General features: G+C 44.6%; 1 protein-coding gene across 1 annotated transcript in view; it reads right to left on the minus strand.

Annotated features, from left to right (window-relative positions):
* The window catches only part of ZMYM4 (zinc finger MYM-type containing 4), a 155964-nt gene that overhangs the window by 32766 nt on the left and 95457 nt on the right, over positions 1-27741 (minus strand). The window contains exons 7-14 of the mRNA XM_069756826.1: positions 25140-25308; positions 22087-22299; positions 21754-21904; positions 10762-10877; positions 10321-10626; positions 7260-7410; positions 6987-7159; positions 4824-4974 (exon numbers count right to left, since the gene is read on the minus strand). Of these exons, the coding sequence (XP_069612927.1) occupies positions 4824-4974; positions 6987-7159; positions 7260-7410; positions 10321-10626; positions 10762-10877; positions 21754-21904; positions 22087-22299; positions 25140-25308 (1430 nt within the window). The remainder of the gene's footprint in view (positions 1-4823; positions 4975-6986; positions 7160-7259; positions 7411-10320; positions 10627-10761; positions 10878-21753; positions 21905-22086; positions 22300-25139; positions 25309-27741) is intronic.

The following is a 27741-nucleotide window of genomic DNA, read 5'->3' on the forward strand; positions in this document are numbered from 1 at the left end:
TGCTAGCCGACGGCTCGCATGAAGGAAAGGGACATCTATATTGGTCCTGCAAGCACTCCGAGCCACAGAGGGTTCACAGAAGGATTCAATGTCTTGTCAGAGAATCCGTGGGTTGAGGCAGTGACGAAGCCTACTCAGGGAACTAGGTACTAGTTCATTTAGCGTGACCGGCTTCGGACTGGTCATGTGCCTTTAACCCCTTAGTGACCGAGCCAAATTTTTGAAATCTGACCAGTGTCACTTTATGTGGTAATAACTCTGCAACGCTTCAAAAAATCCCAGTGATTTTGAGATTGTTTTTTCGTGACACATTATACTTTATGATAATGGTAAATTTAGTTCAACATTTTTTGTGTTTATTTATAAAAAATATAAAAAATTTGAGAAAAATGTTAAAAAATTAGCAATTTTCTAAATTTGAATGATTATCCCTTTAATCCAGATAGTCATACAACAGCAAACCATTAATAAATAACATTTCCCACATGTCTGCTTTACATCAGCACCATTTGTAAAATGTTATTTTCTTTTGTTAGCATTTTAGGAGGTTTAAAAATGTAGCAGCAATTTTTCATTTTTTCAAAGAAATTTACCACATTTATTTTTTTAGGGACTTATCCATGTTTGAAGTGACTTTAGGGATCCCATATATTGGGAAACCCCCAAACGTGATACCATTTTAAAAACAGCACCCCTAAACATATTGAAAACTGCAGTCAGGTAGTTTATTAACCCTTCAGGTGCTTTACAGGAATTAATGCAAAGTGGCATGACAGAAATGAAAATGTGTATTTTTACCACCTAAATGTTGCTAACTTCTAAACAGATTACTATAGCCGTCAGACTCTAAGGCCGCTATTTGGTCATGAATTGCCATCGCAAACATCAGGACAACAAAATCATGATCTGAGGGCACCAATTGGGATAAAGAAGAAGCCCCCACACTCTGTTAACCATTTATAATGATGTAGTCACTATTGACAGCAGCATCTAAGGGGTTAAACAGATTTAGAAGGTGCAAATACTGATCGTGGCTGATACAGCAAGTTGTCAGCTATAGTGTACAACCAACAGATGCTGGATTGTCACCTGTATGGAGATGCTATTCTCTTATATCTCAGGTCAGTTAAAAGACGTATTGGCGGTCATTAAGGGGTTAAGACAAGGGAATATTGGCTATGTGCCCTTAAGACCAGGGAATACTGGTCATGTGTCCTTAAGACCAGGGAATATTGGTCATGTGTCCTTAAGACCAGGGAATACTGGTCATGTGCCTTTAAGACCAGGGAATACTGGTCATGTGCCTTTAAGACCAGGAATACTGGTCTGGTGCCTTTAAGACTAGGAATACTGGTCCTGTGCCTTTAAGACTAGGAATACTGGTCTTGTGCCTTTAAAACAAGGGAATACTGGTCATGTGTCTTTAAGACCAGGAATACTGGTCCTGTGCCTTTAAGACCAGGGAATACTGGTCATGTGCCTTTAAGACTAGGAATACTGGTCCTGTGCCTTTAAGACTAGAGAATACTGGTCATGTGCCTTTAAGACCAGGGAATATTGGTAATGTGCCTTTAAGACCAGGAATACCGATCCTGTGCCTTTAAGACCAGGAAAACTGGTCCTGAGCCTTTAAGACCAGGGAATACTGGTCATGTGTCTTTAAGACTAAGTCATGTACCCTTATGCAGTACTTCCTTACTCGGTTGCAGAGTCGTTGTGCCCCTTTAATGCAAAATCAAAGCCCCTGTGTGTGCTGGCAGGGTGGACCAAGCTGGCCACCGGGAATTGCAGAGGTGGTAAAGTCTTGCAGAGAGCGAGAGGCGCCAATTTGGGGGGCGGAGCCACATATGCTATGTGGGCGGAGCCTCATGACTTCCATGAATAGGCCCAAGCCGGGGCCTAAATTTCTGCAACCGGCGTGAGCAATACCAGCCTTGTCGAGGGAAGCGAGCGCTCCCGTGCCAGGGAAGAAGCGCCAGAAAAGGTGGGCGGGATGTGGCCTACACATCAGCCGGCCGGAGCGTTACCTCAGAGAGGTGGGCCACAGGGAAGTGGCTGAGGCTGCCTGTCAGCATGTGGATATCCCACTGAAGATGGATCCACTCACCATCGGTGCGCGTCCCGGCATGGAGCCGCCACGGATGTGGGTTTCAGCGCTGTTCTGTGCAGCGTGAATGGTGCAGGGATAAACCTCAATCCACCATCCCTTTGTTAGGGAGGTGGAGAGGAACCATCCGCCTCCTTGTGCCATCCGCTTTCACAATGGTGGGACAGTGGGGGCTGCTCGGACGCCATAGAGAGGGGCCTCTGTACATCCACGGAGTTCAGCACTCGGGTGGACAGGGCCAGTTGTCCGGCATTAGGCCTGGCTCCAGGAGAGGATACATGGAGGAGACACTCCATGTGGTCGCCCGTTGCTGGTGTTGGGAGATCAGGACCATGAAAGGAACCGTCGCCCCTGAAGTGAGCTCAGGCATGGCTTCCCACGTCGCAGGAGAGGGTACGGGGAGGAAATCTCCGCGTTCTCGCCTGTTGATGATTCGGGGGAGATCGAAACCTTGAAAGGATCCGTCGCCCCCTTCACTCCGTTAATTAAAAAATAAAAATTTACAGAAAATTAAAAAATAAAATAAAAACGTTGGGGTCTGAACCAGACCCATGTGCCTCCTACAGACACTAAGCAAGAACTGGTTAGCTGAGAGCCAGCAGGAGGGTGTATACTGCAGGGGAGATCACTTTTTTTTGTATCACTTAGTGTCAAACTCCTACTGTCAGCAGCATACACCCACGGTCTGTGTCCCCCAATGAGGTGCAGGAGAAAACCCACCAACACGTGCTTTTTTTTTTTCACGCAGCATGGTCAAAATGTGTGATGCATATGTGCACAATGATGACACACAGATTACACCCCTGTGTCATCTGTGTGACATGTTCCGGCACCTGGGAAAAGAAGTACAAATAGCGCTGTTCCCAGGTGCCGGATGCTGAACGCATATGCCATCATTGTTGCCTGGTCTCCTTGCGCTCAGCGAGACTGGGCGGCAATGATGATAAATGTAGTCAGATCTATACACAGACAGAGGCCGCTGACTACAACTCCCATCATTGTCGACCACACGACAATGATGACCGCTTTAGTCAGTGGTCACAGCCTGTGTACAGCGTTGATTACTACTGTCATCATTGTTACCTGGGATCAGCAAGACCAGGTGACAATGATGGGAGTTGTATTAGCACCCGCTGTGTACATCTGGTTTTAAATATATATATATGTTTTTTAAATGGCATGGGTCCCCCATAATTTTGAAAACCAGCAGAGGGAAAGCCGACCACTGGAGGCTGTTGTTACCTATTCTGGGAAAGGGCTCAGTAGCCCTAAAAGTTCCCAGGCTATTAATAATAGCTCACAATAGATTGGTTAGTAGACAGAAGTAGACATGTACCTTTTCTATTTTTATTAAAAATGGATTCTAGCTGATGGATGTTATATTTGGATGTATAGGTTATATATACTAGTACGGAGCATGTCGCATCTCTCGCTTTGAGGTGGGCTCCAGCGGTAAGCCCACCTCTAAGCAGGGACATGTCAGCTGTTTTGAACAGCTGACATGTGCCCAAAATAGGCGCGAGCAGAATCGCCATCCGCACCTATTAACTAATTAAACCCCGCTGTCAAATTCTGACAGCGGGGTTTAAATGGAGCTTCCGGTCGCCGGACCAGAAATACGAGTCACGTGATCGGGAGTCATTGGTGCGCTGCTCTATGGTTGTTCATGACAGGTGGCTATGAGTGCCACCCTGTGGTCGGCGTTCATAGCACACCTGTCATTCTGTTACATAGAGACGATCTGAACATCGTCTCTATGTAGCAGAGCCGATCGAGTAGTGGCAGCTTCTAGCCTCCCATGGAAGCTATTGAAGCATGCCAAAAGTAAAAAAAAAAAAAAAAAGTATGAAAAATAAAAAAAATATAAAAGTTCAAATCACCCCCCTTTCGCCCCATTCAAAATAAAACAATAAAAAAAAACAAAAACACATATTTGTTATCGCCGCTTTCAGAATCTCCCGATCAATAAAAAAAAAAAAAAGGATTAACCTGATCACTAAACGGTGTAACGACAAAAAATTCGATACGCCAGAATTACGATTTCTGGTCGCCACAATATTGCATTAAATGCAATAATGGGCAGATCAAAAGAATGTGTCTGCACTAAAGTGGTATCATTAAAAACCTCAGCTCGGCACGCAAAATATAAACCCTCATCTAACCCGAGATCACAAAAAATGGAGACGCTACGGGTCTCGGAAAATGGCACAATTCTGGAATTTTTTTTGCCCATTGCGATAAAAGAGAACCTAGACATGTTTGGAGTCTATGGACTCGTAATGACCTGGAGAATCATAATTGCAGGTCAGTTTTAGCATTTAGTGAACCTAGCAAAAAAGCCGAACAAAAAACAAGTGTGGGATTGCAATTCTTTTTGCAATTTCACCGCACTTGGAATTTTTTCCCCGTTTTCGAGTACACGACATGGTAAAACCAATGATGTCGTTCAAAAGTACAACTCGTCCCGCAAAAAACAAGCCCTCACATGGCCATATTGACGGAAAAATAAATAAGTTATGGCTCTGGAAATAAGGCGAGCTAAAAACAAAAACGCAAAAGGGCTGCGGTGCGAAGGGGTTAATATCTCATGTCATGTATGTTTGGAAGTGTTAGGTTAGGGGAAAAGCTAAGGAAGAACACAGCTGTATGATGTATACCAATAAAACATTTGTAATACATATAAGTTAATCAAGTTCTTTATGCTTTGCATACTAACCTGTATTACTGACTGGTGAAGGGTCTGCTGTGCTTTGCTGATTGCAGAAGACTAGTATACACATCAGATTACAAAAGTGTTTCATATCCCCTTTCCATTTCAGAGACTCACAAAGTTTGCCTTGTCTCTTGCAGCTTTCACATTTCCCCATCTATAGAAGACACATGCATTAGACCAGTTTTGAAAGGCCAACTTGCTACCGGAAGTTTGAGGGGTGTTTGTGGTACCATAAGTATAAAAAAAGAAGAGGATTTTAACACTTAATTGAGGGACACAGAATCCATCCATGTGTGTGGTCTGTTGCCTTCACAAGGATTTAACACTAGGACTACTGGTATAGTCATTTTGACTACTTGCACTTCAGTAGTTCTATTTGGGGTCACGAGTCCAGTAGTCCTAGTGTTAAAAGAAAAGTGGTCTTCTCTTCTGCAGGCTACATCCACCTAGCTAATGCCAGGTAGTAACAAGCACAAGGAGAATAGAGAAAACTGAACTTCACTACGAAAGAAAAGTAAAGAAAACACCAGTCAGGGCAACCAGGATGGGAGCCAGTTCCCCAAATAAAGGACACGAGAATGTAATTTTACTGTAGATACTAAAATTCCTCTTTTTCCCGGGTGTTACGGGAGATAACACAGGAACCACGGGATGTCCTAAAAGCAGGCCATTCGGGTGGGATAGATATAATGAGGAAATGGAGCAGTCCTGAAATTGCAGGCTGACCTACTGCGATCGGCAGCAGCTTCCTGACAAGGCCTACATCTGCAGATGGAAAGGTTTGCACTCTACAACTTAGGTGGCCCAATTGTCTATTCCGGATATGTTAACTGCTAAATTTGCTGTGCTCTACTCAGAGGAGGATCTGGAAGACTTCAGCCATGGCCAGACAGCTGCGTGTTCATGTGATAATTGATGTATTCCACATCCGTAGCGCTGTCCGTTTAAATTAGAGATGAAGAGAGACCATCTAAGTTTGTCCTGCCAATTGTGAAATGAAAGCCGAATGGCTCTGATCATCAGAACTTTGTTGGACGAGCAGGCAAGCTTCCTGATGGTTCCAGCTTCCCTTGACGGCGAACTGGAAAAAGACTGCTCCTCAGCCCAGGAGACTGGCATCCATGGTCAAATTTCTTCTCCGCTACTATTACTGTTTGTATACACCTCACAGCAATCCGTGTCTAATGAAGGTCCATGTTTTGGGACTGAAACATTATATATTACTACAACCTTTTGGATTCCCTACAATAAAAAAAATTTAATATATTTTTTCAAATTTTTTTGGGGAGTGCAATTTCTTCAGTATTCCTGCTGTAACAGAGTAAAACCCTTCTTGAGCACCCCCTTCTTATAGGAGTGCCAAATGTCCATAATATCTAAATTAAAATAGTGTTAGCTTGATGCCAGTAGATGGGTTTAGCCTGCGGAGGAGGAGCTGCCTTTTTTTTTCATTGGGTCAGCCTCTTGGTTGCAGCAGCTAATGTCCATGGTTTCTGTGTCCCCAAATGAAGTACTAGAGAAATTAAAGGGAACCTGTCATCCTCAAAATCGAGGGTGAGCTAAGCCCACCGGCATCAGGGGCTTATCTACTGCATTCTGTAATGCTGTAGATAAGCCCCCGATGTATCCTAAAAGATGAGAAAAAGAGGTTAGATTATACTCACCTGGGCGGGCGGTCCAATCCAGTGGGCGTCGCGATCCGGGGCCTCCCATCTTCATAGCATGACGTCCTCTTCTGGTCTTCATGCTGCGGCTCTGGCGCATGTGTACTTTGTCTGCCCTGTTGAGGGCAGAGCAAAGTACTGCAGTGCGCAGGCGCCGGGAAAGGTCAGAGAGGCCCAGCGCCTGCGCACTGCACTACTTTGCTCTGCCCTCAACAGGACAGAAAAAGTACGCCTGCGCCGCAGCGAGAAAACCAGAAGAGGACGTCATCTGATGCAGATGGGAAGCGCCGGACCGCGACACCCATCGGACCGGGACCGCCCCTGGGTGGGTATGATCTAACCTCTTTTTCTTATCTTTTAGGATACATCGAGGGCTTATCTACAGCATTACAAAAAGCTGTAGATAAGCGCCTGATGCTGGTGGGCTTAGCTCACCCTCGATTTTGGGGGGGGGGGGGACAGGTTCCCTTTAACTTTTTGATTAACCGAATTTCACTCTTACCTGGTAAAAAAGCACGGTATACTTTGACATGCACTCTTCCCCACAGAACTCCTCCAATCTCCCTCCAAAATGATTCCGGACCAACTTCGATGAGGTCTGGCAGCAATAACTACATACTTTGCAGTAATTGCCCCACTTCTTTGAAAGGTCATGCTTGTATAGCAGCTTGCAACCTGGAGAAAAAGAAAAATAGTAGAATATTCAGCAAATTCTAGGCATTTGGGGAAAAAAAAAAGGCAGACTTGACTGTACAAAAATAAATATATTACTTGCCTTCACTGCAAAACGCCTTCTCAATCCCTGTGAAGCGTACAACCTCCTTGATGGTCTTCTCGATCTTACAATACTCACACATGGCCATGACCATGTTAATCTTTTTGTACTCATCACAACATGCTTTGCCACAAAACTGATGCATTTTACCCTGAAAATAAAATGCAGTATATAAAGTTAGTTCCAATGACATTGTAATAAAACTTTTCGGGTGAACACATTTGTTTCGTTCTTTATGCACATTTACGTAATAAAAGGGTATGTTACACCCCTCTTATCCTTTTCTCTTTGGTTGCTCACTAGTAGTGATGAGTGAATGTGCTCAGATAAGGTGTCATCCAGGCACGCTTGTGTGCTAACAGAGTATCTTGGGTGTGCTCGGATAATATGCGGTGAAGCCTAACAAATAGGCAATACCCACGTGTGTTGTGGCTGTCTATTAGCTGCAAAACATGCAGCCACAGGCACTTCCACAAATTATCCGAGAGCACCTGTCATGATCCAGGTCGGAGTTTGCTTCTTGCTTCTATTTCCCCAGCTTGGTCATTGAGGGGTTAACTTTTCCAGCATCTCTTTGGTTCCAGGGTGGCTATTTATTGGTGCTATTTCTGGTAGCCTTTGTCAGTGATAGTTCTGGTCCTTGGCTGGAGCAGCTGATCCGTATACCCTAGTGATCCTTCTACCTCTGACTTCCCGTGTGTGTGTCTGACCTGTTCCCTCTCCCTGACTCAGTGTACGTTTGGTGATTTCCCTACAGTGTATGACTCGGCTTGAACTCTGAGCTCCGCCTCCGGTTTTTCTGTCTCTGCTACAGCGTTCCCCGACCGGCTTTTGACCCTCTGGCTTGTACCTTGACTCCTCTTTCCGTCTCGTTTTGGATACCGTGCTCCCGTCTGGCTTTGACTTTTGGCTCGTCTCTGACCTCGTGGTTTGCTGTGACCTCTGGTATTTCATCTCCCTGTTTGTTGCTGACATCGGCCTGTCTGCCCTGCACTTCTGCTTCGCAGCGCTACACAGTAGGTGCAACCTTTTTTCCCCCGTAACAGCGCCCCCTGGTGGTGGCTGAGCGCAACTGCTCCTCAGTTGCATTACAGCACCAAAGACACTGTTAGCACACAACCATGCCCGGGAAACACCTTATCCGAGCACGTTCGCTCATCACTACCCATTAGTAACAGAAGACAAATCACAACTTGGCAGTAGTAGTCTTAAAAGCTTCAGAGCAAATAAAAAGCACCTGTCATACTGAAATGTCACCTAGTAAATTTGTGCTCTAAACTACATTTTAAATACTTTTATTTAAAGGGGTTGTACACTAGTAGATAAGCTGAGTCAGGGCATATATTTTTTTTTTCTATGAGGCAACTTTTCATTAGTACCATTTTGGGGTAAATATACCTGTTTTATCACTTTTTATAACACTATTTGAGAGGCAAAATGAACACATTCTATTCGGTATAACTGACACTGTATTATCTGGGTTCTGTGGTATGATACAATTATGACAATACCAAATTTATATTGGTTTTTATTAGCTGCCATTCTGAGACGCATACTTTTTTTATTTTTCTAGACACGGAGTTGTGGGGGGATTTGATTTTTTGCAGGACAAGCTGTAGTTGTCAATAATACTATTTTGGACTGCTTGAAACTTTTGATTACTTTTATATTTTTTTTGAGAATCTGCAAGAACAATTCTCTAGTCCGCAAGGACAGGGTCCTCTCACCTCTGTACCAGTCTGTCACTGTAAACTTATTTACTGTAAACGATATCTATAACTCTGTATATAACCTCTTTCATGTACAGCACCATGGAATTAATGGTGCTATATAAATAAATAATAATATATTTTTTCCATCTGGCGCTCACTGCAGTGGAGGACATTGTTCTACAGGTAGATACAATTACAATGATTTTTTTCATATATGTTTAACTACTTTTGGTCAAGTGAAAAATACTTTAAAGAAAACAATTTTTATTTTGGTCGTCATATTCTGAGAGTTAGAAAGTTATCATTTTCATTATTTACAGAGTTGTGTAAGGGATTGTTTCTCTGTGACAGGCTTGGTAATATTTCGGGATACATACAACTTTTTCATTGCTTTATTTCTTATATAGTGAAATGAACAAAAACAGCAATTCTGGCATTGTGTTGCACATAATTTTTTGTTATTGCATTCGTCGTGGGGGATAAATATGTGGTGGTACGTGGTGATACTAAATATGTGAAGTTTTTTTTTTTGTCTTTCGCTAATGTTAAAGCATTTTTAAGGGTCAGGTAAGCCAACATTCTAGACCAGGGGTCCCCAACTCCAGTCCTCAAGGCCCACCAACATGTCATGTTTTCAGGATTTCGTTAGTCTTGCCCAGGTAATAATTGCATCACCTGTGCAATGCAAAGGAAATCCTGAAAACATGACCTGTTGGTGGGCCTTGAGGACTGGAGTTGGGGACCTCTGTTCTAGACCACTGATCCATTCAAAATCCTCCTCACCATGTTCCTGGCGATTAAAGGGGTTGAAGAAGGACATGAAGATCAGGACCTTTCAGTTTATCAGACAGATCACCCACAGATCTAACAGTTATCACTTATCCATTGGAGGCTTGCTGTTGTAATACTTCGTTAATCCCTTTAAATTACATTATTTAATATGTCTGTACATTTGAGGGTTATAAAAGAAAAAAACAAAAAGAAAAAAAAATGACGTTGGTAGTTTTGGCACTGTGTGAAGACATTTATAATGAGTGACCTTTCAGTGAATGTATTAGTAACACTGGCCTAATATTACAGCTCCAGAAAGCTCAGGATAAAATCCCCATATATTGAGAAGGGGTAAAGTTTTTGACTATCCAATGCGGAGATGATGCATTTAAGGTCACAAATTGTACCGGGGTAAAATGAAAAGCAACAATCATGAAATCATAAAAGGAATGGGAAGAGGTAAGAGTTGCTGAAACAATATAGCAATTAATGGAGCCATTGATTTTTATTCCTTTCCCCAACTTGTCAGATGTAATTGGTTGGACGCTTCATATAACCATGTTATCGGGATCTAGTACCTTGTAGTCCAAAAGTTCAGGCTTATTGGCAAATAGTCGATTGCATTGCAGGCACCTCAGCTTAACAGGAAGTCGTGAAAAGGAGTTTTGTTGCTGGGATTGTGTTTGCGCCGCAGCTAGTCTCTGCAGACCGACGGCTGCCGAACTGGTGACTGTTGAAGAGGAGGACGTCGATGTAGCCGAGACCACAGATGGCGTGCTATTCCCCGCTTGTGTTGCTGTTGCAGCATTGATGTTCATAATCACTTGGCCCTGGGACAGCGGGACCACAGATGAATTCACGCCTGAGGACTTGCTGAACAGGTTCTGTTAGGATGAAAAAAAAAAATGAAGGAAAAATAGAATGGTGATGAAGCTGAAAAATGATTTATAGCAAAATCAAATCATTTGCATAGCATTATAAGCCATTACTGTTTTCTATTTTCACTTCTTAGGGCTCACCTGAAATGACACCACACAATTGTAGGTGCAGAAATTGCGGATGCTCCCATCAGACATTGCCAAATGATACTGGGGCACAGCCATCATTTTGCAGCTGTTACACTGTATCTGTATGCCTATTGAGCAGAAAAATAATGGGTGATCAGCACATAAATTAGTTTTGTCATAGTATAGAAACTGAAGGTATAATAATCTCAAGCGATTGTTCTTATTATGTGTAGTCCACAAAGGAAAATGACAAGTATACTTTAAATGTTATTGTCTCCAGTGCTGACATCACATTGTGAGAGCTACAGCCAACACCTGAGCGGCTTTACCCGGCTCATGCAGTCTGGTGCCCAGCTATTGGTGGCAGCGCTCCCGATGGGCCCACAATAACAGTCACCAGGAGCAGAGGCGGAATCGCAGCACTGAACTAGAGGAGGGTGAGGAAGGCTCAGGTTATGTAAAAAAAAAAAATAAAAAAAAACTGCAGCCAGGGTACAGATGTTTTCTAAAACTGGAAAACACCTTTTTAGTTTTTTTTTGTTTTGTTTTTTTACATTTTTTTTCTACTGTCCCAAAAGCGAGAACTTGCTTGAGTGCTTGTTTTTGCTGGACTAGTTGTAGTTTTGAATGACATCATTCATTTTATCATATAATAGGCTGAAAGATGGGAAACAATTCAAAGTGATGCAACATTGTGAAACCAATCTTACCCCCTCCTGCCCCCACAATTCTACTGTTTGTTTCTTGTTTTTATGGTAATATTTGTGTGGCAAAAATGAATTGGCATCATGATTCTCCGGGTCAGTATGACGTTTTCAGTTATTTTAGTGGTGAATAAAAATTCGGAAACACGAGGAAAAAAACAACAACAAAAACCACCCAAAACTTTGTGTTCTCATTTTCTAGGACCCGTTAATTTTTCGCTTTTCCCTCCAAAGTGCCTGGTGAGGACTTTATTTACGTGGTAAGCTGATGTTTTCATTGATACCATTTTGTGGTAGCTGTCACGTCTTGATCACCTTTTATTGCTTGTATCATTTTGTGGGAAGTGGGGCGACCAAAAAGAGATGATTGTGACTTGTTTTTATTTTGGTATTAACATATGGTTTCAATTTCAGATTTTGACACAGTGATGAAAAATCTTTATTTTTTTATTGGGTAAAACCGGAGAGATTTGAAATTTTATAAACTTTATTTCACTTTTACTTTATTTTTCAGATTGTATACACGATATTGCAGTATATGTGGAAATCAGCTTGTCTGTGTCTATTGAAAAAAAACAGGATTTTTGGTTGCTTACCGTAAAATCTGTTTCTTGAAGCCTCCATTGGGGGACACAGGAACCATGGGTGTATGCTGCTGCCACTAGGAGGCTGACACTATGCAAATAAAAAAGTTAGCTCCTCCTCTGCAGTGTACACCCTACCGACTGGCATTATACTCTTCAGTTAGTGAGAAAGCAGTAGGAGAAAGGAAAAAGGTTGAAAAACCATAACCACAAACTTGAGAACTGAAAACGTGAGAACAGTCATAGAACAGATAACAACAGAAACATTGGGATGGAGCTGTGTCCCCCAATGGAGGCTTCAAGAAACAGATTTTACGGTAAGCAACCAAAAATCCTGTTTTCTTTATCGCCTCTCATTGGGGGACACAGGAACCATGGGACGTCCCAAAGCAGTCCCTAGGGCGGGAAAAACAGACTTCCATCAGGCCAGAGGACTCACCACTGCCGCCTGCAAGATCCTCTGCCTAGGCTGGCGTCCGCCAAAGCGTAGGTATGGACCTTGTCAAATTTGGCGAACGTGTGGATGGAAGACCAAGTTGCCGCTTGCAAAGCTGTAGGGCGGAAGCCCTGTGGTGCACCGCCCAGGAGGCGCCGACTGCCCGGGTAGAGTGAGCCTTAATCCCAGGAGGGGGCACTCTGTACTTAACCCGGTAAGCCTCCGGAATTGCAGTTCTGATCCAGCGAGCAATAGTCGCCTTGGAAGCAGGTCGGCCTCTGCGCGGGCCATCAGGAAAGACGAAAAGAGAATCAGTGTCTCGGAAAGTGGACGTCCTATCCAGGTAGATCCCCACTGCCCTGACGAGGTCCAGCTTGTTCAACTATCGCTCCAAAGAATGAGTCGGAGCTGGACAAAAGGAAGGTAGAACGATGTCCTCGTTGAGGTGGAAGAGGCGGAGGCCTGAGGACCACCTTGTCCTGGTAGATGACTAAGAACGGAGGACGGCAAGAAAGAGCCGCCAACTCGGAAACGCAGTGGATAGAAGTGATGGCCACAAGAAAGGCCACCTTCCAAGATAGGACTAACAGGGGAATCTCCCTGAGGGGCTCACAGGGGGAAACCCTCAGAACGTCCAGTACCAGGTTTAAATCCCATGAATCCACAGGGGCCCTGTACGGAGGAACAGCGTGGGCCACTCCTTGAGGAAAGGTCTTAACCTGTGGTCGGGAAGCTAAAGTCTTCTGAAAAACAAAAGGATGGAAAGCGCAGAGACCTGGCCCTTCAGGGAACTAAGGGCCAGGCCCGAATCCAGTCCTGCCTGAAGAAAAGCAAAAATGGAAGGCAGGGAAAAAGGACATAGATGAAACACGGTTGGACTCGCACCAACGGAAGTAAGCCTTCCAGGTACAATAGAAGATCCTGGAAGGCGAAGGCTTCCGAGCCTGAATCATGGTGTGAATCACCCGTCCAAAAGGCCGGACGCTCCTAGAACTGCGGTCTCAAAAACCACGCCGTTAAAAGGAGCGACCTAGAATTCGGGTGTCAGATCGGACCCTGAGACCGCAGATCGGGCCTGTCTGGAAGGCGCCAGGGAGCGTCCGCGAGAAGTTGACGAGCGCCGCGAACCAAGCTCTCCTGGGCCAATTCAGGGTGATCAGAATGACCGGCACCCCTTCCGCTTTGCTCTTCTTCAACAGTCTGGGAAGGAATGGAAGGGGTGGGAACAGGTAGGGCAGCACGAACTGTGACCAAGGAATGGCCAGAGCGTCGACGCCCACTGCGAGAATCGCGAGACCTGGAGATGAACTGCGGAACCTTCCTGTTCATTCGAGACGCCGTGAGATCCACGTCCGGAGTCCCCCATCGAAGACAAATCTGATGGAAGACCTCCGGATGCAAGGACCATTCCCCTGCCGCGAGGCCCTCGCGGCTGAGGAAATCGGCGGCCCAATTGTCCACGCCGGGGATATGCACCGCGGATATCACCAGAACTGTTGCCACTGCCCAGAGGATGATCTGGGATACCTTGGCCAAGGAGCTCCGAGGCCCCCCTTGATGGTTGACATATGCCACCGCCGTCTGGATTCGAATTGGAATACCCCTGAGAATCCTTTTCCAGTGACGAAGGGACAGAAAAATGGCCTGGATCTCGAGGACAATGATCAGCAAGGTTGCCCCCTGCACCGACCAGCGGCCCCGTACAGTCAGGTGGCGAAACACCGCACCCCAGCCGAGCAGGCTGGCGTCCGTCATCAACACCTGCCAGGGACTGGAAGGATCGCTTGTCTTTGGGAAGAAAGACCTTCCTCTGATGAGTGTCGAAGAGCACGCCCAGAAAGATGATGTGTTGAGGAATAAGGCAGGGCTACTTCCGGTTGACCGGCCACCCGAAACGGGCTAGGGTGTCGACGATGGACAGGCTTTCCTGAGCCTGAGAAAAGGACAGAGCCTTGATGAGGATGTCGTCGAGGTATGGAAACAGAACCAGGCCTCTGACCCTCAAGATGGCCGTCAGCGCCGCCATGATCTTCATGAAAACTCTTGGGGCGGTTGCAAGACCGAACGGCAGGGCGACAAACTGAAAATGTTCCTGAAGCACTGCAAACCGCAGGTCTCAGTGATGTCCCGGAAATATCGGAACGTGGAGGTAGGCGTCCTGAATATCTATGGAACACAGAAATTCCTGAGCCTCCATGGAAGCCATTACTGAACGAAGGGATTCAATCCTGAAGTGCTTCAGACAAACTCTCCTGTTCAGTAATTTGAGGTCCAGAATGGGACGCACCCTGCCGTCCTTTTTTTTTTTTTTTTTTTCTCGGTACCACAAGAAGGTTGGAATAGAAACCTGTGAACCGCTCTTTTTCTGGGACGGGAACAATTACCCCGGCTTTGAGGAGAGAAGTGATGGCTGCGAAGAAACCTGGAACTAAAGCGGGATCTCTTGGAGTTCGGGATTCTAAGAATCGATCCCGGGTCGAGAAACGTACTCTATCTTGTATCCGAGGATACAACTTCTCTGACCCATGCGTCCTCTACTGAGGAGATCCAGACGTCCCTGAAGAAGAGGAGACGGCCGCCCAGCCGGGGAGGTGGGATGTCGACTAGCCGAAAGTCAGGCCGAGGTGGTTCTTCCAGTCCTGGAGGGTCTACCCTGGGAGTAGCGAGGACGCCAGGAAGGAGTGGGCCTAAAGGATGCCGCCTTCTTCTCTTGGCGTGCCTGTGGCCTTTGATGCTGCTGGGAGAAGGAGTTTGATGCCGCGAAGCGACGAAAAGGCCGAAATTGACGTCTAAAGGAGAGGCGACAAGGCTTGGCCTGGGGAAGAAGGGAGCCTGTGCCCCCAGTAGCGTCCTTAATGATTTGGTCCAGCTTAGAACCAAAAAGGACGAGACCCCTGAAAAGGCAGGCTGGTAAGGGACTTTTTAGAGGACAAATCCTCCTGCCAGGCCTTAAGCCAAACGGTCCGGCGGATGGCAACCGCATTGCTGGACGCCTGAGCCGCACAAGACGCGGCGTCCAGATAGGCTGAGACCAGATATTCACCCGCGTGAGAAATCTGGTTGGCAAGTCCCGCCAGCTGTCTGGAGCTGTTTGGCCCATTTGGATATGGATTTAGAAACCCAAGTGGAAGCAAAGGCCGGGCAAAGACTGGCTGCGGCAGCTTCAAAGGCTGACTTCTCGAAAGATTCTAAGACTATCGTTAGAATCCTTCAGAGATGTTCCGCCGGACAGTGGGAGGACCGTGTTGGTGGATAGTCTAGAAACCGGAGGATCCCCCAAGGGAGAAGCCGTCCAATTAGCGGTGAGCTCCAGAGAAAAGAGATATAAAACGCCAAGTCGCTTTCCTCTCTGAAAGAGTCTGGTCGGGTTCTCTCTTTCTCTGGTCATAATCTCCTCGAATTCCGGGTGAGGAGCGAAAAACTTGGAAGGTGGTTTAGCCCATCTAAACGAAACCGCCTAGTCTGCGGGTTCCGTAGAGGACTCCTTGATGCCACACAGGTTAGATTTATCGCTCCAATGAGATTCTGAACCATCCCTCATGGTAGCGATCTGGTTGGAATCCAACTCCGAAACATGCTCCGAAGGCGCATCAGAGAACGCCTCGCCTGACTCAGGGGAGGAGGATCGGGAGGACGCCGACCGCAGAGGAGGACCGAGTGGCGAGATGGAGCGAGAAGAGGACTCAGACCGGCGTTCCTGTCTGGACCTTTTGCGGCTAGCAATGGAGGGCTCGGACGGAGCTTCCTGCGACCCGCTGGCTACTGCAAGGTCTGCAGGGGTAACCGATCCAGCACGGACACCAAAGTTTGAGACGCCAGAGTTAGATCGGCCACCGATTGGGACAGAGAGGAAGCCCAGCCTGGGATGGGGGTATCACTCTCGGGCGGATCGGCCGGGGGATCTTGGGAGCGGTGGGAACAATCGGGTTGCTGCAGGCCTGACAGAGCGGAGGCAGAAGAGGAAGAAGTAGGAGGACCCCCTTAGAGTTAGACATTTGCAGAGGTCCCTGAAGAAAATGCCACAGGGTTAGGGGACAGTGGGGCAGAGGGGGGTGTCAGTCTGCAGTGCAGAGCTACTCACGGCAGACGAAAAGCACAGATACCAGGATGCTGTAGGCCTGTAGGAAGATGCTGTGGATCTCCGGTGCAGATGGTGTGCTGTGCCCCCAGAAAGGATCGCTCTGCGGAGTTCTCCGGCGCAGGTGTGTGGCACGATAGAGAAAGACTCGTGCCCTGAGTGTCCGGCAGCCGGCGTGGAGGAAGGGGCGGAGCCAGTCGAGATGGTGCCGGTGGGTGGGGAAAAGCAGGGCACAGATTGTCGGGCGGGAGAAAGCCCGCCCGATGAAAAAGGAAGTGGGCGGAGCGCGGCACCGGAAGTAGGCCCCGGGAAAGCCGGGGCCTATATTAGAAGCCGGTGCCCGCTGAGAAGAACCCCCGCGGCTCAGACACTGCCCGGCAGAGCGGCGCGGAAGCCGCCGCATGAAGCAGAGAGCGCTGCCGCCGGTTAAGAGTCGCCGGAGTAGGCCCTGGAAAAGCCGGGGCCTAAATTAGGAGCCGGTGACCGGAGAGAAGATCCCTGTGGCGCAAACGCTGCCCGGCAGAGCGGCGCGGCATCCGCCGCATTTAAGAGAGGGAGCGCTGCCGCCAGTGAAGTCGCCGGAGTAGGCCCCGGAAAAGCCGGGGCCTAAATTAGGCGCCGGCGACCGCCGGAAGCAACAGTGCTGGCTGTGGAGGTGAGCGACGCCTGAGCGGCCGCCGCATAGTACGCTGAGGGGGGGGAACGCTGAGGGCAGGTGGTACGCCGCAAGTAGGCCCCGGGAAAGGCCGGGGCCTAAATTAGGAGCCAGCGACCGCTGAGGGAAAAGCTGCAGGCAGGAGTGTGCCGCAAGCAGGCCCCGGGAGGCCGGGGCCTGAAGGAAGAACGGCGACCGCTGGAGGAACGCGGTGGGGCATGGAAAGGTAGCGCGGCTGGCAGAAAAAAGGCCACGTCAGAAAGAGCCACAGCGCAGGGAACGGGAAAAGTGCTGCAAATGCAGCGATGACCCCGCGCTGAGTCCTGGGAACCCCTTTAGAAATACTCACCTAGTAAAATCCCCCGTCGTCTGCTACTAACCTTGAGAAGGTATCAGACGTCCATAGGAGCTGTGATGGACGTCCTCGTCTCCTCCGACCGACAGGCTCTGGTAGGCGAGTGGGTGGGGGACGGGCCAGGACCGGACTTCTGAGCACGCTTGTGTGCCAGGCTCTTTTTTTTTTTTTTTAAATCAGATATTTTTAATTGAACCATAAATATTGCACATAAACAATAAAAGGAATACTTTGTTATCAGCAATATACCAGTGTACAATACTTGTTTTTTTAAAAAAAGGAAAACATATTTAGTCCCAAACCAAACTCCCACCCCCCTTCCCCCCCCCCTTTAGAGACCTGTCAAGAGTCGACCCCCCCTACTTTGTCATATATATATATAAAAGTACAAGAAAAGGAAGATGATTTGTCAATAAACCTCCCAATGGAGCACAAGGTCTTTTAAATCACATTGATTCAAGCCACGGGTTCCACAGCCTGTCAAAGAGGTCCGCCTTGCTCCTCCTAACGTAGATACTCCTCTCCAAAGCAATGATATGGTCCACTTGCTTCATAAAGTCTCTCCTTGTTGGTGGCTCTTCTCTAATCCAGAATTTGGCAATCAACTTTCGCGCGATAAATAACAGTCTGGCAATAACCACTTTATACATCTTATCAGTTATGATCTCCTCAACATAGCCCAAAACACATACCAGGGGATCACGCGGCACAGTGCAACCATATGCCAGTCCCACTTTATTCAGCACCACCACCCAGAAGGAGGACAACCTGGGGCACTGCCATAACATATGAAGGATGCCCGCATCGGACTGCGAGCATCTGGGGCATTCTGAACTAGATCTCAATCCGGCTTTGAATAACATATCCGGAGTTCTATATGCCCTATGAATAACAAATAATTGTGATAGCCTCCCAGGCTCGCTCATTGATATTTTGGGCACATAGTCCAGTACTGATTCCCAATGATCATTATCAATTGCCCCAAGGTCCGCCTCCCATTTCGCCCTTGCTCTAATAGGGTGTTCCTCCAAGAAAGAGAACAAAAGGAATTCGTATATTCCCGAGATCACCCCCTTCGTGCCACCCCCTACAAGGATAAAATCTAGCATTAGGTCCACCTGTATTTCAACGGGTCCTCTCCTACACTGTGCCCGATGCGCATGTGAAAGACGGCGGTATTGAAACAACTCAGAGTCCGGTAGTAAAAACTCCTCCTGCAATGCCTCAAAATCTCTAATTCTGCCCTGATGTAGAATCTGGCCCATCCGAGAGATGCCTGCCTCCCTCCAATTATGAAATCCCTCCATCTGTCTAAACTCCTGTAGGACACAGTTATTCCAAATGGGTGAGAATCTAGTGAGTGCGTGCACACCCCTAATCCCCTTAACTTTGTCCCAAACCTTATGGATGAGCCTAATAGTACAAAATTTAGAGCCCTTCTCTCGGAAATGTCCCCCCTCCAGACCCTCACTCAACACCTTCGTCCCAGTGTGCCAGGCTCTTGGTCCTGCTGAGGGATCTATGAGGATACGGGGTGGCAGTACACGCCGTACTCATAGTCCGCCTTGTGGGACTACAGGTGTGACTCTTCACCCTGTATCCCTTCCGGAAAACCTGAAAAGAAACGACGCACATTGAGGTAGATAAGGGTCTAATGAAAGACCCGTGTCCACCTCCTACTGACACTAAGCTAAACTGAAGAGTATAATGCCAGTCGGTAGGGTGTACACTGCAGAGGAGGAGCTAACTTTTTTATTTGCATAGTGTCAGCCTCCTAGTGGCAGCAGCATACACCCATGGTTCCTGTGTCCCCCAATGAGAGGCGATAAAGAAAAAAACATATAGGTCCTGGAGATATGAAAAACACCCAAAAAATGGGTTTTTTTTTTGTCTTTTTTGTGTGAGAAGCAAAGCAGAACAGCGCTGGATCCCGGAGAGAGCGGCAGTAGGCGAGTATATTAATACACTTAAACTACATGTACATATACACACATTTAATTAAAAAAAATCTAAATGGGAGTGCTTATTTAATATGTCAATTAAACTGAATAGTAAATACTGTTTAAATACATTAAAAAATATTCAAAATTCCAGAATGGATTGATGGTTTTTTGTACATTACACCTAAAAAAAGTAATAAAAACTATGGTAAATTAAAAAGATGTATCGTATCTACCAGAAAACCAATGAAAACTACATTATTTTGTAAAAATTAAGCCTAGATACAGCTTCCTTGATATAAAATTGTCAAACATAAGGCTATCAGAATTTGGAGATGCAAAAACAAATGTTTTGGCTTTTTTTCAGTGTATTTATTGTACAAAACTAGTAAGGCTTCTTTCACATTTCTGTCGGTACGCGGCCGTCGCTAAGCTTCGGCGCGACGTACCGACGGACTTTGTTAAAATTTGGCACAACGTGGGCAGCGGATGCAGTTTTTCAACGCACCCGCTGCCCATTCTAAAGTCCCGGGGAGGAGCTAGAGATCTCCGCCCGGGCATGCGCACTCCAAAGTGCAGGATGCGACGTACGAAAAAAACGTTCCCTTGAACGTTTTTTCGTGATGATGGGCGGCCAAAAAACAACGCATCCAGTGCACGATGGACGCGACGTATAGCCATACGTCGCGATTCTTCAGCAATACAAGTCTATAGGAAAAAACCCGCATCCTGCGGGCACATTTGCAGGATGCGTTTTTTTCCCAAAACGACGCACTGTGACGAATCTAAAAAGACGGAAGTGTGAAAGCTGCCTAAGACAGAAATAACTATGGAGTATGAGCCATGGCGGGCAGGGTCCTCTCTCCTCCTGAACCAATCGGTGACTTGTATTGTTCATGATTATTAGGCTATGTGCACATGTTGCGGATTTGGCTGTGGATCCGCAGCCGTTTTCCATATGTTGTACAGTACCATGTAAACCTATGATAAACCAAGTCCGCAGTGCACATGCTGTGGAAACGCTGTGGTTTATTTTCCGCAACATGTCAATTCTTTGTGCGGATTCCGCAGTGTTTTACACCAATTCCATTATAGGAATCCGCAGGTGTAAAAACACAGGCGAAATCTGCACAAAAACTGCACCAAATCCGCAGGGAATCCACAGGTAAAACGCAGGGCGTTTTACCTGTGGATTCTGTAGGATCCGCACGGAAAAATACGCAACGTGTACACATACCCTTGTACTTGTTTTCATTGTGTACACCCCTTTTCACATGAATAGCTCCATAGAATAAATGGTGCTATAATAATAAATAATAATATACACTTAGTTTCCCTATATACATACTAACCCACAGAATACAATTAACACTTTATGCAGCATTTGAATAGCGGAAAATGTAACACCTCAAAAACCAACAGAACTGCTTTTTATGTTTTTGTTCCCCATCCATAAAGAGGTAGTAAAGATTAGGCAAGTTATAGCTACACCAAAATGGTGCCAATGGCAAATAAAAAAAATAAAATAAAAATGCCATGCCCTAAAACGCCCAAACTAGGCACATCCTTAAAGGGTTAATGAGATTCTGTATACGAAAACTATAAAAATGAGACTGCAGTACAACATGAATTTATCAACCTAAGCACAGGTGCTCAGCACATCTCTGGTGTAGCTGAGCAGTTCAGTGCACCATCCCACCTACTTGTATATTCCATCCTCTGGTTCCTGGTAAAGCCAAAGCTGTTAATCAAGGAAGAGCGATAAAAAAAAAACAAGTAGGTGGGAAGGTTCACTGAACTGCTGAGCCATGCCATGGGTGCACCGAGTGCTTGAGCTTGGTTTGAACAGTCATCCTGTGCTGACAGACTCCCAGTGACATTTTAAACAAAATAAAAAATACCGGTATTCATATCTGCGTCATTCAACTCTCTTATTCTGCTCCATTATAGAAGAGCAATATTACCGAAGGTCAGGTCAGTAATATAACCGACACCAATGGCACACGATGGACCCCACTTCACTATAATATGGTCCTTCAAGTCTTAGCCATGATATCATCATTTTACTGGAGAAAAAAAGTGCAGCACGCAAAGCTTAATTTTTGGGAGACTCCACAGACGTGTTAAAACCGGTTTCTAAATGTCTCATGTCCTTCAACCTACAGCTGATAAATAGGTCTACGTGTACTGTGCAAGAACAACATTTAATGGCTTCCTTTTTAAACATGCCATTTGGACAGTAAAAACGGTACCTGATGATGTGACACTCTGGACTCTGTAGGCAGACAAGCAATTTACCGAACAATACAGCTCAGTGCGGCCCACATTGTTGGTGTTCTCGATCATTTCTGCTGATGAGCGTAATGTTTTACACAGTGCACAAGGTGTGATCTTAGCAGATTTCTGGGGAGGAAAAAAATCTCATAAAAAAAGAAATGGAAGAACAATTCAATAGCATGTGTTTATTATATACAAACAGCCATCGATTGTGTATCAGGATGTATGGCTTACATTCATTAAACAGAACCTTTATATGACACTAGACATGACAGCATGAAAAGAATTAGGGGTAATATTGTAGTCACCTGCTTAAAGGCGGTCACACAAGTCGAGCTGCAGAACTTTTTGCACTGGCCATCAATGTTCAGCAAGTGACACTGTCCAGAACCGCTATAGCAATATCCCCCACAATTTTCACAGCAATTCATGGTCAGGTTGTTGGCAGAGCGAAATTTAGAGAAGCAGACATCACTGCAGAGCTTGTGAACCACATTCTGGTAGTTTACTTCATGCCGGATCTAAAAAATAAAAGTTTTGGATCATGGCAATGTTATCACCTTTAAGAGACTGTATGAGATTAGGCTGCTTCTGGACATTATTATTATTTATTGTTATAGCGCCATTTATTCCATGGCGCTTTACATGTGAGGAGTATACATAATAAAAACAAGTACAATAATCTTAAACAATACAAGTCACGACTGGTACAGGAGGAGAGAGGACTCTTCCCACGAAGGCTCACAATCTACAAGGGATGGGTGAGGACACAGTAGGCGAGGGTAGAGCTGGTCATGCAGCGGTTTGGTCGATCGGTGGTTACTGCAGGTTATAGGCTTGTCGGAAGAGGTGGGTCTTCAGTTTCTTTTTGAAGGTTTCGATGGTAGGCAAGAGTCTGATATGTTTGGGTAGAGAGTTCCAGAGTAGGGGTGATACGCAAGAAAAATCTTGTATACGATTGTGGGAAGAGGAGATAAGAGGGGAGTAGAGAAGGAGATCTTGTGAGGATCGGAGGTTGCGTGTAGGTAAGTACCGGGAGATGAGGTCACAGATGTATGGAGGAGACAGGTTGTGGATGGCTTTGTACGTCATGGTTAGGGTTTTGAAGTGGAGTCTCTGGGCAATGGGGAGCCAGAGCAGGGATTGACAGAGGGGAGAAGCTGGGGAATAGCAGGGGGACAGGTGGATTAGTCAGGCAGCAGAGTTTAGAATAGATTGGAGGGGTGCGAGAGTGTTCGAGGGGAGGCCACAGAGCAGGAGGTTGCAGTAGTCAAGGCGAGAGATGATGAGGGCATGCACTAGGGTTTTTGCAGATTCTTGGTTGAGGAATGAACGGATTCGTGAAATATTTTTGAGTTGAAGGCGGCAGGAAGTGGAAAGGGCTTGGATATGTGGTTTGAAGGAGAGATCAGCGTCAAGGATTATCCAGAGGCAGCGAGCTTGTGGGACTGGGGAGAGTGGGCAGCCATTTACTGTAATGGATAGGTTCGTTGGGGGGTCACGTGAAATGGGGGAAAGATGATGAATTCTTGTTTTGTCCATGATAAGTTTCAGAAATCTAGCGGAGATGAAGGATGAAATAGTGGACAGACATTGAGGGATAGGACATGACCTATGTTTAGCATTGCAGCTCTGTCCCAAGGAAATTATGGAGCTTAAGTACAACACAAAGCTTTCTAAACCACAAGCAAGTCCATACACCTCATTTCTCTGCAGCCAAGTTTGATATTTGCACTTTTGCCTTTTCCTCACCCTTCTTCTCAGAGCCAGAACTATTACATTATTATTATTACGACATAGCCGTATGAAGGCTTGTTTCTTTGCAGAACGTATTCCAGCTAAGGATCACACCATTCATTTTACCATTCAATGTACTGAACATTTTAAGTGGAGTGAAAATGAGAAAAAAATGTAATCCTGCCATGTTTTTTTTTTAGGTCTTATTGTTACAGCCTACATTCTGTGGTAAAAGTTACTCTAAATCGTGATTCTCCAGGTCAGTGGCAATATGGCAATACCAAACTTGTACAAATTTTCTTTTTCTTTTACATGGAGAAAAAAAATTACCAAAATCTGTATTAAAAGAAAATAAATAAATATTTGTGTCACCATGTGACCAGCATCATTCCTCTTTTTTCCGTTGATTTAGCTGTGTAAGGGCCTGTTATTTTTGCAGGACCCGCTGACTGTTTTATTGACAGTTTTGAGGTATATATGACATTGCATTTTTATGCAGGCGAGTGGTGACTGAAAAGAAAAAAAAAAAACAATTCTGGTGTTCTGATTTTCTTTCCTGTTATAGCATTTATTGATTGGGTTAATTAGATATTTTTATAGGCCTTTTATGAAAATGGCAATATCAAGTATGTCTAGGTTTTTCATTTATTTACTGTAACTGCTTGAAAAGTGAGCAATTTGAACTTTCTATTTTCAAAGACTTAGTTTTTTTTTTGGTTTTTTTTTTAGCTCCCTTAGAAAACTTGAACCTGCGATCGTTTGACCACTTGTACTATACACTGCAATACCACAGTATTGCACTATAGTGAAAATCAGTCTCCTGCTGAAACTCGGCCCAGAATTGAGGTTCAGAGAAGTACAAAGATGGTAGGGATAAAGGCTTCGGCGGACATCTGGCTGCAACTGTAAACCATCAGCGCCCTACAATTGCGTCACAGGGTGCCGTTAATTGCGAACACCATTGCACATTCCATTTGAACTCTGTTCTCAAAAATTGACAGTGGCATTTAAAAGGCTAAAATCTGCGGCCGGAGTCGAGCTATTAAGAGACAAATACCGGCTTTGTAATATATCCAGTATCTGCCGCATTTAATCAGAGCTCAGCTACTGATCCATCTCCATACGACATCATCCCTGAAATTAGGTGCATGTACATTAAGGGGTTGAAGGGAACCTGTCAGCACATTTTTAACACATGGAAACAGTGGTATGGCTGTGTGGGTGCTTGTCGTGAGAAACCTAGTGTAGACATCATATGCAAATCAGGCTGGAAGTGCTTTGGGAGGTGTCAAGGCACTTGGAAGAAGCAATCAGAATAACTTCTACACTAGATTTCTCATGGGTCACACATTGCATCTCTACATAAAAGAGCAGTTTTACTGGGGAACACAATTGCCTTCACAGCTGTACCACTACTGCCATATGTGTAGAATAAATTATTTGTCAGCACGGTATTACATAAGACTCCGCTGGTCAAGTTCTGCTTGCCTACATCAAGAGGGAAATAGTTCAAGGGTGAACCTTACTACTATTAGAAGGTCACTTCTAGCTAGTAAATAGCAGTTATTTTCACATTTATAATTACATTTAAGTGTTAGGTATGTTTTTGGGTTCACCTACTTACCACGGCATTTTTCAGACACACACTGCACTTAGTAGAAATGCTATTAGTGTGAATTGTTAGTGTTGCCTTCTTCTCATAAGATGCCAGACAGGGTTGACTGCAGAAGTCCTTACTGCCACTGGGGTTATCAAACTGGGCGGTAATAACATCCTTGGGTTCTGCAATAACCCTGAAGAAAGGACACAAATAAAACAACATGAGGTCCTGGGACAGGCCAATCAGCTGTCTGCATACAGAACAATTCGCTAAGGGATGTCCAGTAGGTCCAATGGAGGACATGGCGGAAGCGCAGTGTATGCTCACATGGGAAGAAGTTTTGCAGAAAGTCCAGGCACATCTGCAGGGCAGATCCTCACCAATTAACACAGATTTTGTTATAGATGTGCCTGCACACTTGCAGCTGCTGTCACTACGCGCGCTTTCTACTACAGTGCTTCTGCAGATTCCTCGATGCACACACACTGCAGAGCAGGCTGAATGTTCTGGGGAGTACCACTGTATAGTGAATGCTGACTATATGCGCTCCCTGTACCACCCCAATTTATTTAATTATTTTGCAGTATGAATGAGTCTGGTTAAACAGTTGATATACATGTGAACCACTTCAAATGAAAAAACCCTACACAGAGTACAAAATATTGGTCTAAACACATTAAAAAAAACACCATAAAATGCTTTTTAAAGAGGTTTCAAACTTTGACAGGTCTATTTTTACATGAGATTAATATAATGTATCAATATTTGAAATATATATATATATATATATATATATATCTATCACCCATAACATTAACATTTGTACATAAAGAAGGCAAAGTCATGGTATTATGGGAATCAAAGGATAGATATGCTAAAGAAGCACTCCCACAAAATTTCTTATACCCTAAACCTGTGTAAGGCTATGTTAACATGTTGCATTTTTGCTGCGGTTTTTTATGCAAATTAAAAGCTGCTTTTAACAGTAATAATAACAAAGAAAAAAAACGGAGCCTAAGTACTAAATATATTAAATTTACGTAAAACTTTATTCACTGCATTTAAAAAAATATATATATTTTTTTCTTCCTCCTGAGAAAGTGACTATCACGAAACGTGCGTTAGGGCGGCTGGAGCACCTGCATCGCACATTACTCACATGTAAGCTTCTTACTTTTTATTTATCATTTGAAATTATATGTGCACTTTATTTATGCACTTTATTTTGATATTTAAAATCATGTGCGCATGTTATATGTGGATTTTTGGAAGCACATTATATATATATATATATATATATATATATATATATATATATATATATATATATATATATATATAGCGCTTTATAGGGTCAATAGACATATTGAGCATGCTTCTTAGTAGCACTAAGCACTTTTTTCTGCACCTTGTATATTTATGCTAATTTTAGATCTCACATGTGAGTATAACATGAATTAAAGGGCTCCTTAGACTGTTTTTTATGGGGTTTTTTTGCAGCCTCCTATGTGGCATTTTTGTACATGGTTTCTTGGTTTTGAAAACAAAACACTATTTAAAAAAAAAAATGTGGTGAATAAAGATTTACGTAAATTTTATATATTTAGTACTTAGGCTCCTTTTTTTTCTTTGTTATTATATTGTTGAGATAGTACTTAATTTAATTTTCATTTCTGGGTATTTGTAGATCAGTTTTAACAGTAATAGCTAAAACTATGATATTTAAGAAATTCCATGCATGTGTTTTGTTTTTTTACAGACGGAATTGGAAAACTGCTGTTTTTTTAAACCTGCAGCTTATCAATTCTTTCACCATAGAAAGCATTTTAGAAAGTGCAAATAAGTTGCAAAAAAACACAACTATGCATTTCTGGTGAATAAAACTAACTTTCTTAGACATGTGCTGTGGACAAAAAAGACATAGTACACATCAAGAAAAGGTAGCAAAACCTGCTTTTTGTAAGCAGCGTCTATAGCGCCAACTGAGCAGCATTTGCCTGCAGAAAAAACGCTGCAATGACGTAACTTGTGAACATAGCCTTAATGTATATGTAATGAATTGTAAGCGCGTTACTATACTTACCGACTGCTATCTTCCTCTGTCCTCTCCTCGCTCACTTGACTGATATTCTGAGTTGCCGGACCACACTTGGGTTTGTGTGTGAAATAGAAGGCTCTTTTACCATGTGCAAGTTCCTGTGTGCGCTCAAATTTGATAATGAAGTTTTGAAAATTTTTTTGCTTCCATTTGTTTCATCAGTTGCATGTTATTAACATATCTATTGATCCTGTAATTTCTATAATTCCACGACTTTTCAAGCTTGGTGTTGCAATTTCAATGTTGAGGTGTGCATGAACGAATACCTTAAAGAACCTTTTAAAGTTTTTCATGCTGAACTGGACACACAATTTTATTTTCTACAGAGAGGAATAAAACATTTTCTTTTCATTGCACCTCTCCGTTACTGAGATATTACAATCAAAGTATATGGCACCTAATACGCCAACTATTTTTTTCTCCCCTAAGCGGGTGTTATCAGTTTTCACTGAGGGCATGTGCTACTTCTCCTTGTATGATGCTGAATCATAAACAGGCACCATAGCCTAGAACAGGTTTCCCAGAGTG

The sequence above is a fragment of the Ranitomeya imitator genome, chromosome 3 (assembly GCF_032444005.1).
Source record: "Ranitomeya imitator isolate aRanImi1 chromosome 3, aRanImi1.pri, whole genome shotgun sequence".
In the NCBI taxonomy this organism is placed as follows: Eukaryota; Metazoa; Chordata; class Amphibia; order Anura; family Dendrobatidae; genus Ranitomeya; species Ranitomeya imitator.